Raw genomic sequence first — 15,984 nt, forward strand, 5'->3', positions numbered from 1 at the left:
TGCAGATCTTCACGATCAGGCCTCCTGAGACTTCACCTCTAGTTATTCTATGCTTTCATTTCTTTTATTCTGGATCTGTATTATACTGTCACTGTTACTGTATTATACTTTGCGGCCGGTCTGTCGGCTTTATTATTTTATTGATGTACCTGCACTTTATATTCTCTATATATTGCTTTTTGATTATGGATGTCTCTTAGTATCTCATATTTGTATGTTTGACTCCATCAGGTACACCATAGTGACTTCAGTGAGAGAGTGCTGCCTAATTTTTCAGGACCACTCTTACACCTCTCTCTCTATTCTCTATTTATCCCATTTTACACTTGCATGTCCACTGTGCACTGATTATCCTATCTTGTTATCTAATGAGTTTATCCGAGTGCAAACTTTTCAGGACCATAGTTTATCTCAAGTTTGGGGGGGCCATGCCACCCACTTTGGATACTTCTATCCCGATCATTCATATCTAAAGCACTGGTATACTCTTTCCTTTGTTCTCTTCACACATTGAGGACAATGTGCAGTTTAAGTTTGGGGGTATTGGTGTATATTTCAGTGTTACTTTAAAATTCAAATTTTGAGCATGTCTTGTGTATTTGAGGGATATTTCTATACTTGGTCCATTTCTAGCTATGATTTTGATCTTTTGAGGACTATATTGCTTAAAATTTAAAATTGCTTGACTTGAGAGTCCAATACTCCTTGTATGCCTTGAGGATGCCATTTAGGAGTAAATTTTTCAAAAGATTGATATCTTGCTTGCATTTGTGGTCCACATCATCCTGAATTTGTGATTGTTTTGAGATTCATTCTAGGATTCTACACTAGCACCGGTGCACACTAGCATTCATTTGTGGGGTACATGCTTTGTTGATTATTGAATTGGTTATATCCCAATTGGGCTAGTAGTGCATTGAAAGCTTTCATTCTTGATAAAGGTGGATAACAACCCCTTTTCATTGAGTAGCCGGGATTCTTGCCTCATTAAGCAGTGAACTTCTCGCGCCGAAAGGTGGAGGGCCCAAACTCTAGGTTAATAATTGAATTGAAAAAAAAAAAAGAAAAAAAAAAAAAAGAAAAAGAAGAAGAAGTTGCAAAAAGCAATAAAAGTGAGGACTTCTCCCAAAAGGTGAGAAGTGGGAAATGATTAGATGGTTGTTGTCTTGATTTGTAACCTAGTTGATTTGAGTTTGTAAGTCCGTAGGGGTGTCTTAACACCTAATGCCCTAAAGCCATTTGGTTTGGGAGTCATTGACCTAAAACTCGCTACATGAATCTTCTAGAAAGCTTAAGAGATCAACACATTGCACAATACTTCCATCTTTGATCCTCAATAAAAAAAAAAAAAAAAAAAATAGAGTGAAAAGAATAAGCGCACCTAGAACAATAAAGCTTTAATAAAAGGTCCACTCTCTTATCTTGATGATCGGTACTAGATTTGTGTGCTAGTTTGAGGGTAAGGATGTGATTACTTCTCTAGTTGGCTAAGATAGCAACACACTTGATGCCGGACCTCTCACCTGGATTCTAGACTTGTTTCGATTTTCATGATCATTTTCTTGATATGTGGAGGACCATACTTGCTTGCTTGATATTGAAATTTTGGGAGAATGCTTGGAAATGGTTGAAAAATTGCATACTTGAGGTAGTTTTCTCCCAATGCTTGTTTGCAATATTGGTGCCTCTTTTGAAAGAATGAGCTTAATGTTTGTGGGTACCATTTCTGGAAACCCTCACGAGACTTTACTCGTCCACTAGGGGTAACCTAGGGGTTTAAAAGGCTTGTTACATATGCTAAATGCAATCGTGTTCCCTACGAAAGTGGCGCTATCATTTTACTTGCTTTCCAGTTTATACTTGTTTAGTTGTTCATTTCATTCCTTTACTTCTTAGTTCATTGCTAGGGACTAGCAATATTTAAGTTTGGGGGTGTGATGAGTACTGAAAAGTGCGCATTTAAACCCGTTAAGCTTAAGCATTCTAGTACCTTTATCTATCTTACTTTGCCGTTTTAGACTTATTACGTGTTATTTATATTTTCAGGCACTAATCCCAAAATTGAGCTAACTCAGCCAAATAAGAGCTTAATTGAAGCAATCCTGAGATAAACTAAAGGAGGGAGCAAAGTGGAGAAAGAAAGGAGCAAAAAGGAATCAAAGTTGTGCAGCTGAAAAGTTCGATCGATCCAACTTAAAGTTCGATCGATCGAACATCTATGATCTATCACAGTACTTCTCGATAGATCCAACCTTGGCCCTTGCTGAAATTCCAAGTTCGATCGATCCAACATCACCTTCGATCGATCGAACCCTATTTTGTCCTATTCAAATGATTGATCTTATTCACAGCTGTACGCCTACCAACCACTTTTGTCCTTTTCCCCATAAATATCTTTGAAATATCTCAGCCTTATCCTTATCCGGAGGAGTCAGACCACTTCGATCGATCCAAGATGCAGTTCGATCGATCCAAGTTAAGGTTCGATCGATCGAACTTCCTCCAGCGAGAAAAAGTTAAAGTCCAGCTCATTTATTCCGTCCTTCACCCAATCATTGGAGAATATGCCTTGCACGACCACAGCTCATCATATGGTGTATTTGACCTATCTATATAAGGAATATGATACACTTTTTTTGGAGGAGAGTCTAGAGTCTCTTGTGACACATTGAAAATCATCTTGGAGGCTATTCTTGGAGAGGAAGAATGGAGGAAGCTAGAGCAACCATTGGAGGAGATCTTCACCAACTATGAGCAGCCATGGAGTTAGCCCTTGAGGGTTGGATCATCACTACCATGAGTGGCTAGACATCTTCTTGGGGCTAGAGTTAGCCCCAAACATGCTTTCTTTACCTAATCTTGTGTAATTTTGAGGGATTTGTGTTGTAATGCATATTTTGATTCTTGAACTTATGAAGACCTTGATTATTCATTGAGTTCTATGGATTAATGCTTCCAATTGATCATTTTCTCTATCTATATGTCTATGTATGCTAGAGTAAATGCTCACCTTTAGATTTAATGTTATTGATGCATGTCTATGTGTATTAATGCCTTTAATCTTGAGATTGCCAAAATATGAAGTTCTTAATGTAATGCTCTTATTATGTCTCTAGATGGTTCATACTTATTCCTTGATGGATTGTGTTTCTCTTTTAAGCAGTGTAGTGTTAGTTGGGGAAACAATTCATGCTTGTTCTTTGATGTTCCATGCTTTTGAATGCAAGAAGCATATGCTCTAATATTGTGGTGTAGTGGAATTTTGAGCTTAATGAAGGATTAATGATTAGTTATGATATGTTGTATCTTTCACATGTGTTTAGACAATTTATTCCTCTCCCAATAGATATTTTGTACCTCTCACATGATGATTAGATAATGCATGTTTAACTAAGTCATCCTTATGGATTGCTTGGACTATGAGCTTAATGAAAGGTTCAATGACTTGAATTGTTATTTTGTTATCTTCACATGATGTTTAGACAATATATTCCTCTACCAATAGATGTATTGTGGCCTTACACGTGTTGATTGAGACAATTTGCACTTGTTGAGTCACCCTTACCAATTGAATGTCTTTTACACACACAACATTGTTGCAACACATTCATTTCCCTCATTAATCACTTGATTATGGTTTGGAATAGTATTGTTTGGTGGTGATCTCTACACCCCAAGACCTTTCCTTCTTCCTTACTCTTTATCTTATTGCATTGCTTTATTATAGTTTAGCTCATTTAGTATAATCAACCAATCAATCAACAATTGTGTGATCACTCGACCTACTAACCATAATTACCATAGTCTCACGATTCGATACACCATCAAATCCCTTGGGACGATCCCTACTCGCCCTATCTATATTTTATATAGAGAAAGGTAGTAGTGGCTTTTTATAAATGTAAAACTTGGCCACCTCCTAAACACACACAACTCTCAAGCTTTGTTGGTTGTGGCGACTCCATCAAGGAAACCAACAACAACCTACGTCGGCCACCTATGTAAATTGCAACCCTAAATTCACGTAGAGAACAGAAAACTAAATTCCCTTAAATTTAAATTTTCATTAAATAAAATTGATTAAACAATTAAATAAACACAATTAAATAAATAAATAAAATTATATAAACAGTTACCAAAAACATATTAAGTAACATGACTGATTAAACAAATAAACCATTAAGTAATTAATTAAACCAAATAATGCACATAAAACCAATTTAAACAAATGAAAAACAATAAAATAAATAAAAAATGCGATAAAGACAATAAAATAAATAAAAATGCAATACAATAAATATTAAAAATACTGAGACTATCCTTTTTAAAATTAGGGTTATTACAATCATCCAACCTCTCACCTGGCCTATATAACAAAGTGTTCCAAGGCCAAGAGAGGTAGAGTAAAAAAAGGGAAAAGTAAATAAGCTTTCATGCTTTCTCCATACACCTTTATGAAGGGAGTCAATGGTGTACTATTACACTGCCATCTTCACCCTCTCTCTCGAGTTTGCCTGTGCTTCTACCTCTCTCAGTCCACCTCAGATTCTATTATGTTGTTTGAATCACTCAGATTTGTGTATGATATCACCATTTATATGTATTTTATTGAGTTACGAAAACCAACCCCCACAAAAGTAACAGTCTTCCAGAAATGGGAAGTTAAGTTGGGTAGTGTGCTGCATTGATTCAAGTTGTTGGATTTAATCTACCTCCATGGCTTCAAGCATGTGTCAGCGGCAGCTCGATCATTGAGTTGTCTAGTTTCAAGTAGTTTGTTGGGTCTTTTGATAGTCTGGTGTTGAATTTTGGTTTAGTTGTGTGTTGGTTTGGTTCAGTACTCGGTAATTAATTAATTAGCTGGTTTAGTTTGGTGTACATTTTCCTTGTAAAATTACCCTGCTTATCAAAAACCAAAAATAAAAGGAGAACCATGTTGTGCATTAAGGGAACTCATCATTTGGAATGACCGAGCAATAAATCCATAGAGCCTGTTCAACACCATTATTTCAAAGTTTAACACAACTTTTTTTAGATCAAAATAAATTCAATAATTGTATTGAAGCACGATTTGATGCGCTGATGATACAACATGCCACAGTAGGATAAAACGTTCTGAACAGAATTTGAGCTCGTCTTGTCTCTGTCTCATATTTTTTGTTACCGTGTTTATCACGGAGGAATGCTGAAGGGTTGTGTTTGGCTTTTTGGAAGGAGATTGGATTGACTGGTCGTTCAAGCATGAGAGAGAGAGAGAGTCATAAGAAATATTATGATGGGCAAATTATTGGACTCCCGTAAGTTTGGCCAAACTCTTTTTCATATTAAACTTTAAAAAAATATATGGGATAACCTCACGAGTGGTCCCAATAATAATTGACCCCGGCTTCTCTTTCTCCACAAATCATTTAGCTAACCCAAGAGACTAATTTTTGCGACCTTTTTAAGGAGTATTTGTGAGTTTGGGAAGTGGACATTTAATTTAAGGATAGAAGGGAGTAATTAATTACAAATTCTCATCAATGGCTTTGTGGCTCAGTGACATGTTTTCAATCTTTCGAAGTGGTGGTGAGGGTTTGAATCTCTAGAGTAGCAAAGTGGTGTGTGTAAATTTTTTGTCAAAACCAAAAAAAAAATTAAATTGTCTATATCATATACCGAGTACTATTATATACTATATAAAAACTATTTAAAAATCTTGCACTGACTGGAAGGTGTTAGCCTCAAATTTATTGTGTCGGTTGGTCTGATTAGCTGGTTTAGTTTGGTTTTTGTGTTTGTTCTTTTTCAGTTGGTATATTCTTCATCGCTTATTGTTTGGTGTACATTTTCTCATTTACCTATAACATTAGCTTGCTTATTAATATGTATATATATACCGCTTGAGAATATATATACCGCATAATCCTTTCTCCTTTCGGTTCACTCCATCAAGCGCATATAACCATGAAGGATGCCATAGTTCTATATCCTTCTCCGGCCATGGGACACCTGATCTCCATGGTGGAGCTAGGAAAGCTTATACTCCGCAACCACCCTTCCTTCTCCATCAAAATCCTCATCACCCACCCACCTTACAACACTGGCTCCACCACTCCTTACATCAACCGCATATCCGCCACCACTCCCATCACCTTCCACCACCTCCCCGCCGTCTCTCTCCCTCTCCAAACCTCCTCTCCTAACCACGAAACTCTGGCTTTCGATTTCCTCACCCTCAACAACCCTAATGTCCACCAAGCCCTTCTCTCCATCTCCCAGACTCACACTGTCCATGCCCTTATCATAGACATGTTTTGTACCCCAGCTATGTCTGTTGCAGCAGACCTCAATATCCCAGCTTACTATTTCTACACTTCCGGTGCCTATTGCCTTGCTGTCTTCCTTTTTATGCCCACAATCCATCAAAACACAACCAAGAGTTTCAAAGATCTCAAAAACACTTATCTTGACATCCCAGGTGTGCCACCATTGCTAGCCACTGACATGCCAAAGCCGCTACTCGATCGCGCTGACAAGTCCTATGAAGGCTTCATGGATGCATCTATCCACTTGCCAAAAGCAGCTGGAATCATTATTAACACATTTGAATCACTTGAACCGAGAGTTCTCAAAGTAATATCACAAGGCCTTTGTGTCCCTGGTGACCTTACACCACCAATCTATTGCATTGGACCCTTGATTGCAACCCATGATGATAAACCTGGTGGGGATGGTGGCAGACATGAGTGTTTGATTTGGCTCGACTCACAACCGAGTCGAAGCGTTGTGTTTCTTTGTTTTGGTAGCTTGGGTTTGTTTTCAGAAGAGCAGCTGAAGGAGATTGCAATTGGGTTGGAGAGGAGTGGACATAGGTTTTTGTGGGTGGTGCGCAGTCCACCTTCGGAGGACCACAGCAAGCGTTTCTTGGCACCGCCCGAGCCGGATTTGGACTCCTTACTTCCTAATGGCTTCTTGGAGAGGACGAGAGAGAGGGGACTAGTAGTGAAGCAATGGGCTCCCCAGGTGGATGTGCTGAGTCATGACTCGGTGGGCGGGTTCGTGACTCACTGCGGGTGGAACTCGGTGTTGGAAGCTGTGTCCGCGGGACAACCGATGTTGGCGTGGCCGCTTTATGCGGAGCAGAGGATGAACAGGGTGGTGTTGGTGGAGGAAATGAAGCTGGCCTTGCCGATGACTGAGTCGGAGGAGGACGGGTTTGTGAGTGCGGCCGAGGTGGAAAAGCGAGTCAGGGAGTTGATAGACTCGGAGGAAGGGAAGTTAATAAGGGACCAAGCTGAGGCAAAGAGAGAGGAGGCAAGGGCTGCAATGAGTGAAGGCGGATCCTCACGTGTTGCATTGGCTGAGTTGGTTCGGAAATGGAAGGCGGTATGAGTTGAGTCACACCTAGTCTTCACTTGGTTTGGTTGACCCATTAGAACTAATATAGCTCATTTGATGCTATGCGTGCTCTATGTTAATATGTTGATAATTAACTTGAAGCATATTTGAAGGACCAATTTGAACACAATAAAAAATTAGATCATCATATGAATCTCAGCCTACTGAGATTTTGTGATTGCATAATGCTTGGCTCGTTGGACATGTGCTGTCTATCAGTCTAGTATTTTGTATAGAATCCAACGTTTGAAAGTGTTTCTTACAACTTTCTATCTGTTTTTAGCACCTAACAATGTATGACATTCCTTTTTGTCTTATGTTTGTTAATTTGTACTTCCTTCGTCCCTTATTAGTAATTTATTTTTTTCTTTTACATGTCTCAAATTAGTTGTTCTTTTTTAAAAGTTAAAACATCTTTTTTTATATTTTTATCATTGTCTTTTATCTTTTTAAAAAATTTCAAACTTTGTAATTATATATATTTAAATTAAAAAGAATAATTTGGTAATTTTAAAAAGGGACAATGCATTAATTGTATATTTCTTTAAAAAGTTATAAAACAAAAAATGGACAACTAATAAAGAACAGTAATAGTAGTTCACTTTGACTACGGATTCAATAAAGCCCATTGAATAAGCTCTCACCTTGTACTATCTTACATTACATTTAATATTACTTGTATAGAATGACATGTTTCACTAAATTACCAGTACTGTCTTCTACATCATTCTCATCACAGAGCATATTTGGTGACTAGAACCATTAGATTAAATGGTTTTACATGCATTGGATTTGAATGGACCTCCTATTAAACCATCTGATGGTTGTTAAATTTTTTTATTTTGTAAGTAATAGGCTTAGATGGTTTTACATGCATTGGATTTGAATGGACCTCCTATTAAACCATCTAATGGTTGTTAAATTTTTTTATTTTGTAAGTAATAGGCTTGAGGTTTCAGTTAGTATAGCACAATCCTCTTCTTTTTGGGGATGGTTTTCGGTGAATTGTGCACCGGACATATCATAGTAGACCGTACATAACATGTGCGAAAATGACCGACTCTGAAAACCTGGTGTACCGAACAAACAGGATATATTCTTTTAGCCTAGTGGTGGTTTTAGCGTCACTCTGATTGGCTGCAGACGTGTAAGGATTGTTTTTTATATGTTCATGGATTCAGTGGTTTTTTGTCACGGGACTAAAACTACTTTAGTAATTTATATCCTATAGTAGCATTGTCACAAGGGGGTCCAGTGGGACCTTATTATTAATTTGATTTTGTACATATAAGTTTGAGTATTTATAAAAATAGCTCTGGAAAAGTATTTTGACAAGATTTGTAGTGGGGCAAGGGCTCCATTGTTCCGTAAAATATTTTTTTATTTTTAATTTTTAACAAAAATTTAAGTCAAAATTGAGATCCAAACAGAGAATATAATAATTTGTGACAACAAAACACCAAAAATTTTAAGTACATTCAAAATGTAGCTTTTTATTTTTATTTTTTATACACAGCAAACGTAGCATTGCAAAGCTTATAATAATAGAAACAAGAAAAACAAGCTTTCAAGAAATAACACGGCATTCCGATTTTGTCCCCACAAATTTATCTTTAATTCCCCATATTAGCCTTGTTTGTATATAAAATTACAAACCCAATCTTCTACCGATTTCTCAACGAGTCTCTGCAACGCATCGTTGCTCAGGAGAGAAGCCGACGGAAAGATGAAACGGTCGGCGACTGAGGAGCCGAGAAGGATCGACGGCAAGGGATGCTGACGAACTAGAGAGAATATCTCCCTCTCTTTTTAACGCTTCACTTTCTTCTTGCAGAGGGATACCGTTATTGGCATAAAAGCTAGGGTTTTTGTTGAAACACTAAACAAACTACATGGTAACTTGAACAAATTGTCATGCTTCGACTTCAGAATTTTAGCTCAATTTTTTCTATTCTTTCTTGTCATATTATGTTCTCAGTGATTTACACTTTTTAGTGAATGCTTAAAATTTCTAAAACTCAGGTTTGATCTATTTAGGCATAGTTTGTTCAAGTAGATTGCTTCAAGAATGGATCTGAACTTTCAGGTAAGCAAATTATTCTCCTTTTTATTCTTTAAATTTTACTTGATATAGAGCGGGGTCCTTTTTCCTTTTGATGGTTTTCTATGCATGATCTTTTGGAATTAGGAAGCTCCTCCAAACGCTAGGTAAAGAAATGAATCACAAAGGGATATATTGACTCTATAAAGGACATGTAGAATGGATGTGTGACTACGGTTAGCACGGCACTAAATTGGAGGTTTGTATGAAAACTCTAGAATTAAAAGGGTCCAAGATAAGTAGGAATAAAACAAAATACATGTAGTGTAACTTTAGTAAATCTAGATATACAGTTCGAGATGTGGTGAAGATTGAGGGTTGAGGGTCATGAGGCACAAAAACGAATATTTCCGTTATTTACGTTTAATTATTCATAATGAAGGAGGAATTGGTGATGATGTTAATCATAAAATACAGACAGGATGAGATAAATAAAGGAGTGCATCTAGTATTTTAAGAAATCGGCGTATCCCTCTAAGATTATAAAGAAAATTCTTTAATACAACAACTATTAGATAGCATGTTCTTTATGGAATAGAATGTTAGGCAACTAAGAAATAATACATGCATAAAGTAAGTGCTTTCAATGCGAATTTAGAGATGGATGCGCGAGAAGACAAGAAATGATAGAATTAGAAATACCAACGGGCCAGTTCCTAGCGGTATCGGCCTCTTATTTTCCAAAAGAAAGTCAGGGGTTCAAGTCTCAGAAGAGACGTGTGTGTGTGAGTACCAATTAAAAAAAAAAAAAATTAGAAATGAACACATTTATGAGATAGTTGGAGTAACATCAATCGGAGATAAAATGAGAAGACATTGATTAAGATGACTTGGTTTTGTGCAAAGAAGATCGGAGTAACATAGACCACAATGAGGGTAATGTCAAGGGAAGGGAAGACCAGAATTAACATGAGTAGACTTGATAAGGATATGATAAGATGTGATTTAACTGATGTTATGACAATGGATATAGCAAGATGAGAAAATAAGATTCATGTAGCCGTCCCAAGTAATTGGGAAAAAGGGTTCGTCGAATTGAGTTGTTTCTTGGCGTATACTGGAGTTCGTTTGGTTAACCGGAAATTGATGATGGAAAGTGAAAGGAAAAGAAAGTAAAGTAAAAAAAAATGAAAATTATGTTTCTATCATGCATTTGGTTAGCATGATTTTTTTGTAAAAAATTTGTGGGAAAAGAAAGTGAAAAGAAAATGATTTATATACCAAAATTATAAATAATTGTTTTATGAATAAAAATATATGTGCCTGCATATATATATATACATATATATGTATATATATAGTCCTAATTTAAAAAGTCAGAAAATTGTAACTTAATTAGGAGTCTTAATTTAAAGAGTTACAAAGTTGTAATATAAGTAGGAGTCTTAATTTATCAAAAAGAAGTCACTTTGAGTCTAAAAAGAAGGAAGAGAAATAACTACCGAGGGTATAATTGGAAACGAATACATGATGATACAACTTTCACGCGAAACTGAAATTTTCGCGTGTTTTATAGAGAAAACATTTTAAGGAAAATCAACCAGTTGCAGGAATATTACTTTTCTGAAAATTTTTCCTTTCACGCTAACCAAACTACCAAATAATTTAAAATTTTTCCGTTTCTTTTTCTTTCTAACTAGTTGACGCTAACCAAACTAACCCCAAGTGGAGAGTACAAGCCATGTTAGTGTTAAGACATTATTGAGTGGTTCCATGATCATGAACTCGTCTCATTCTTTATTACGATTGTCACATAGATAAAAAGTTTTAAATCTATGCATGATCTTCTACTCTGTTTTTCTTTTCTTTTTTATTTTATTTTAATGTCATGATCTTTTGTGTACACACATGCGTTATGGTATATATTTGCACTGGTGGTCTGACAATACTTTTGGATAGATTAGGAGCAGAAGTATGTTTTGTCATTATTAGTTGAGTTTTTGAAGTGGAGTCCTTGTAAATCTTGTTATGCTTTAGTATATTTTGTAATTACTTGACGTTCTATCAACATGGAAAAAGCACATATACTATTTTATATTTTATGTTCTTTCTTATCTTTTTTAATACTATATATTCATTTTGTCACTGGGTCTAAATCACATTTCTATATATAGAGCATATCGTCGTTTTGGCTTGATTTGGATATCACAACAGCTCTAGAAGTTCAGGAAACAGTGTTAATTTAAGTTCGTGAAATTGAATAGGAAGAGCACTTGTAGCCATTTGGGGTTCACTTGTGGCAATTTGGTTGTCAATGTTAGAAATTTTCTATTTATCTATTCTTAGTGGGATTACTTATGGTACTGAATAGGAGCAAGATTATGCTTTTAGATATGGTATATGATGAGTTAGAAGATTTTGAAATTGAGGGAAGGAGTGCATTGGGCCTGTTAATTTCTTGTTTCTCTTGGAGGAGGGGTTATATCTAGCATAAACAAGCATTTTGTGTAAGTAACACCTTATTGGACCCTAAATTTTGGAACGAATGGCCTACGTTGTTTTTAACGTTCAAATTGGGTGGCCTAAATCCTGATTGCTTGCACAGATAGTGGGCTTGGTCAACTGAATTCCTTAGGTTCCAACAACAGAGTGGTTACTACGAGTTAGAAATTTATAACTTAGATCTATTATCTGAGAGCTGATCTGAAGCAAACCAAACTTCTTGGTTGGTTTGACTGTGAATTCGACCATTCCAATTTGTCACATTATGGATTTTAGAAGAAAAACTAATCAGGGTGCTAGCAATTAAAGTTATTTCCATGGAGAATGTATATTGATACAATTATTAAAGGGTATGGATAAATAGCATTGTTTACAAACAATAAGTTGATCGAGTTTTCTGAGGAGTCATCCTATATATTGAGTGTCTAAAAAAATTGGCCAATAACTGTACAAAATACAAAAATTGGTAGGTTTAGGTCCAATGTAAGCATTCATAAGTCTATATGGAGAGGCAGTTTGGATTCTAACTTAGGTTTTTTTTTTTTTTTTTTTGGATCGTGTAAATGTAAGGCAAAAAAATACAAAGAAGCCGTTAATTTCTTTTTATAAAATCATTAGGTCCTATTACTAAATTAAAATATAGGAGGTTTATTCATTGATAGGACTCTATGGTCCTATAAAATTAAAAGGCTTCTATGTTATTTTCCCTAAAATTATGTATATTGGTTCGGTTTGAAATTTTGAATCTGGAGGCTGTTTAGGAGGATCAAGGGTAGAACCTATGAATGTATAGCTCCAGAATATTTATTTGATTCTTTGTATGTACTGGATTGCAGCCTTTGCAGGTTTATTTGTAATTAACTATTCTTTAAAATCTTCATATCTATTCTTTTTAATCTTTTCACATGGAGTTCTTTACTGGACTGTATAAAATCTTTTGGAATACTTATGCTTAAGTTTGAGACTTTCTGCTCTTGTTTATGGTCATTTTATTCTCTCAATTTTTATCCTGTTTTCCTGTTGCATACACTCATATAGCCTTTGAATCTTGTTTTCTTTTGGTTATATTTTGGCATTTTTCAAGTTGAAATTTTAACTTGTTATATATCAGTTTCTTGGTTGGTGATTAATCTATCCGCATTTCATGACCAGAGGCTGTTGCCGATGCAAACAAAGCAATTAAGTTGGATCCTTCAATGCCTAAAGATATTTGCGCAATGGGTGGCATTTCTGTACGTACTAGATAAAGCATTTCGAAGACACAACTTTTGGAGTCAGTATATTGTTGTCCTCCATAAAACTTTGCATGCAATTGCTGGGTTCTTGTTTGAATTTCAGACCACTATAATTAATTTGTATATGTGTGTGTGTTTTTCTAATATTTGACACAACTTTTGGTGTCAGTATATTGCTTTCCTCCATAAGTATTTGCATGCAATTGCTGGGTTCTTGTTTGAATTTCAAATACCTATACGTAATTTGTGTGTATATATGTGTGTGTGTGTTAACCATGTATGGGGTTTGCTTTATTTTCTGGGGACTTGCATGGAGATCTTTGTAGTGTATATGATACATTGGCTGCATGATATTGAGGAGTTCAATTTATTTCTCTATGCATCGTAAAAATTCATTTGCTTAAAAGAGTCTCCTGGATGGTATATACCAGTTCTCGACTGTGATTTGGTTGAACAAAGTAATACTCTTCCAGAAATGGAAAGTTAAGTTGGGTAGTGTGCTGCATTGATTTAAGTGTTGGATTTAATCTACCTCCATGGCTTCAAGCATGTGTCAGCAGCATCTCATTGAGTTGTTTGGTTTCAAATAGGTTGCTGTGTCTTTTGATAGTCTGGTGTTGAATTTTGGTTTAGTTGTTTTGTTAGTTGTGTGTTGGTTTGGTTCAGTACTTGGTAATTAATTAGCTGGTTTAGTTTGGTGTACATTTTCCTTGTAAAATTACACTGCTTATCAAAAACCAAAAATAAGAGAGAGAGAGAGAGAGAGAGAGAGAGGAGGGGGGGGGGGGGGGGGGGGGGGGGGGGGGGGGAGAGTGGGGTGTGTGTGGAGAGATTGGCATAGTTCTTTTTCTCCGGCTATTGGCCACCTGATCTCCATGGTGGAGCTGGGAAAGCTTATATACTCAGCCACCACCCTTCCTTCTCCATCCAAATCCTCATTGCAACCCCACCTTACAACACTGGCTCCACCACTCCTTACATCAACCATGTATCTGCTACCACTCCCATTACCTTCCACCACCTCGATCCTCACCATTTTCCTCCTCTCTCTCACCTTTGATTTCCCCTGCCTCAACAACCCTCATGTCCGCCAAGAACTCCTATCCATCTCCCACAATTGTACTGTCCATGCCCTTATCATACGCTACTTTTATACACTAGCTATGTCTGTTGTAGCAGACCTCAAAGTCCCTGCTTACTATTTCTTCACTGCTGGCGCCTATGGCCTTGCTGCCTTTCTTTCTCAGCCCACAATCCGCCAAAACACAACCAAAAGTTTCAAAGATCTCAAGAACACCTATCTTGACATCCCTGGTGGTGGCACACCAATACTAGCCAATGACATGCCAAAGCCCTTATTGGATCGAACTGACAAGTCCCGTGAAGGTTTTCTAAATACAGCTATCCACATGCCAAAATCAGCAGGAACCATTGTTTACACATTTCAATCACTTGACTCAAGTAATCAAAACAATATCAGAGTGCCTTTGTGTTCCTGATGGAGCTACACCACCGAGTTATTGCATAGCACTGTTGATTGCAACCCATAACTGAACTAGTGGGAATGGTGGCAAGCATGAGTGTTTGATGTGGCTCAACTCGCAACTGAGTCGAGCATTGTGTTTCTTGGTTTTGGTAGCTTAGGTTTGCTTTCAAAAGAGCAGCCGAAGGAGATTGCAATTGGGCTGGAGAGGAGTGGACATAGGTTCACTTGGGTGGTGTGTAGTCCGCCTTCCGAGGACAGCATCAGGCGTTTCTTGGCACCACCCAAACCGGATTTGGACTCGTTACTTCCTGATGGCTTCTTGGAGAGGACAAGAGTGAGGGGACTAGTTGTGAAGTCATGGGCTCCCCAGGTGGCTGTGCTGAGTCATGATCGGTGGGCGGGTTTGTGACTCATGGCGGGTGGAACTCGGTGTTGTGTGCAGGACAACCAATGTTGGTGTGATAATTTATGCAGAGCAGAGGATCAATAAGGTGGTGTTGGTGGAGGAACTGAAGCTGGCCTTGCCAATTACCGTTGGCTGAAGGGTTTGTGAGTGCGACCGAGGTGGAAAAGCGAGTCAGGGAGTTGATGGACTCAGAGTAAGGGAGGTTGTTCAGGGACCAAGCTGAGGCGAAGAGAGCAGAGACGAGGGCTGCAATGAGTGAAGGCGGGTCCTTAGGTGTTGCATTGGATGAGTTGGTTCGGAACTGGAAGGGCGGTATGAGTTGAGTCACACCTGGTCTTCACTCGGGTTGGTTGACCCAGTAAACCTAACGGCTCATTTGATTCTATGTGCAATTGGATGCTCTATATTATAATTGATCATTAGCTTTAAGCATATTTGAAGCTAATGATGCATTAAAATATAATAATCAAATTATCTCGTCATCTTAATCTCAAGTAGTATGAGATTTTGTGATCCTATGATGTTTGGTTGCATGAGTGGTTCGTCGTAAATGTGCTCTCTCTCTGAGTCTCTGTCATTTTATAGTTGTCTCTTCACTACTCATCTGTTCTTCGTTTGGTTTTTTAACATTCTATGGCCATCCTTTGTTTTAGGTTTGTTAATTTGTACCTTTTATTTTCTTATTTTTATAAGCAGTTTGTACCGTCTTATATCATATTAAATATTAATTTGTACTTCACGTGACTACTGAATCAAGGGAGCCCACTGAATAAGCTCTCACCTTGGTACTATCTTAAATCACATTAAATATTAGTACTTGATTAGTTATTACCATACTGAAAATATAGATAGATAGTCCTGCTTCATAAACTATCATGGCGGGTCCAGATACTAGCTCAGGCCAAATCCAATGTTTTAACGTTTCCCTACCCTG

General features: G+C 37.1%; 1 protein-coding gene, 1 long non-coding RNA gene and 1 pseudogene across 2 annotated transcripts; all 3 read left to right on the forward strand.

Moving 5' to 3' along the window:
• Window positions 1-5,869: 5,869 nt before the first annotated feature.
• LOC132312684 (UDP-glycosyltransferase 88A1-like) lies at window positions 5,870-7,753 on the forward strand. Its single transcript, XM_059811148.1, has one exon. It carries the CDS (start codon window positions 5,947-5,949, stop codon window positions 7,372-7,374), a length of 1,428 nt encoding a protein of 475 aa, XP_059667131.1. The 5' UTR covers window positions 5,870-5,946; the 3' UTR covers window positions 7,375-7,753.
• Window positions 7,754-8,732: 979 nt separating this feature from the next.
• LOC132312685 (uncharacterized) lies at window positions 8,733-13,411 on the forward strand. Its single transcript, XR_009483311.1, has 3 exons — window positions 8,733-9,275; window positions 9,418-9,466; window positions 13,076-13,411. It is a non-coding gene; the product is annotated as an uncharacterized LOC132312685 (long non-coding RNA).
• A 26-nt stretch (window positions 13,412-13,437) lies between these two features.
• Window positions 13,438-15,789, forward strand: LOC132314533 (UDP-glycosyltransferase 88B1-like; annotated as a pseudogene).
• Window positions 15,790-15,984: the final 195 nt, after the last annotated feature.

The sequence above is a fragment of the Cornus florida genome, unplaced genomic scaffold, assembly GCF_030987335.1.
Source record: "Cornus florida cultivar Cherokee Brave unplaced genomic scaffold, ASM3098733v1 CherokeeBrave_3.0.0_Hap2_Chr06, whole genome shotgun sequence".
Classification (NCBI taxonomy): domain Eukaryota; kingdom Viridiplantae; phylum Streptophyta; class Magnoliopsida; order Cornales; family Cornaceae; genus Cornus; species Cornus florida.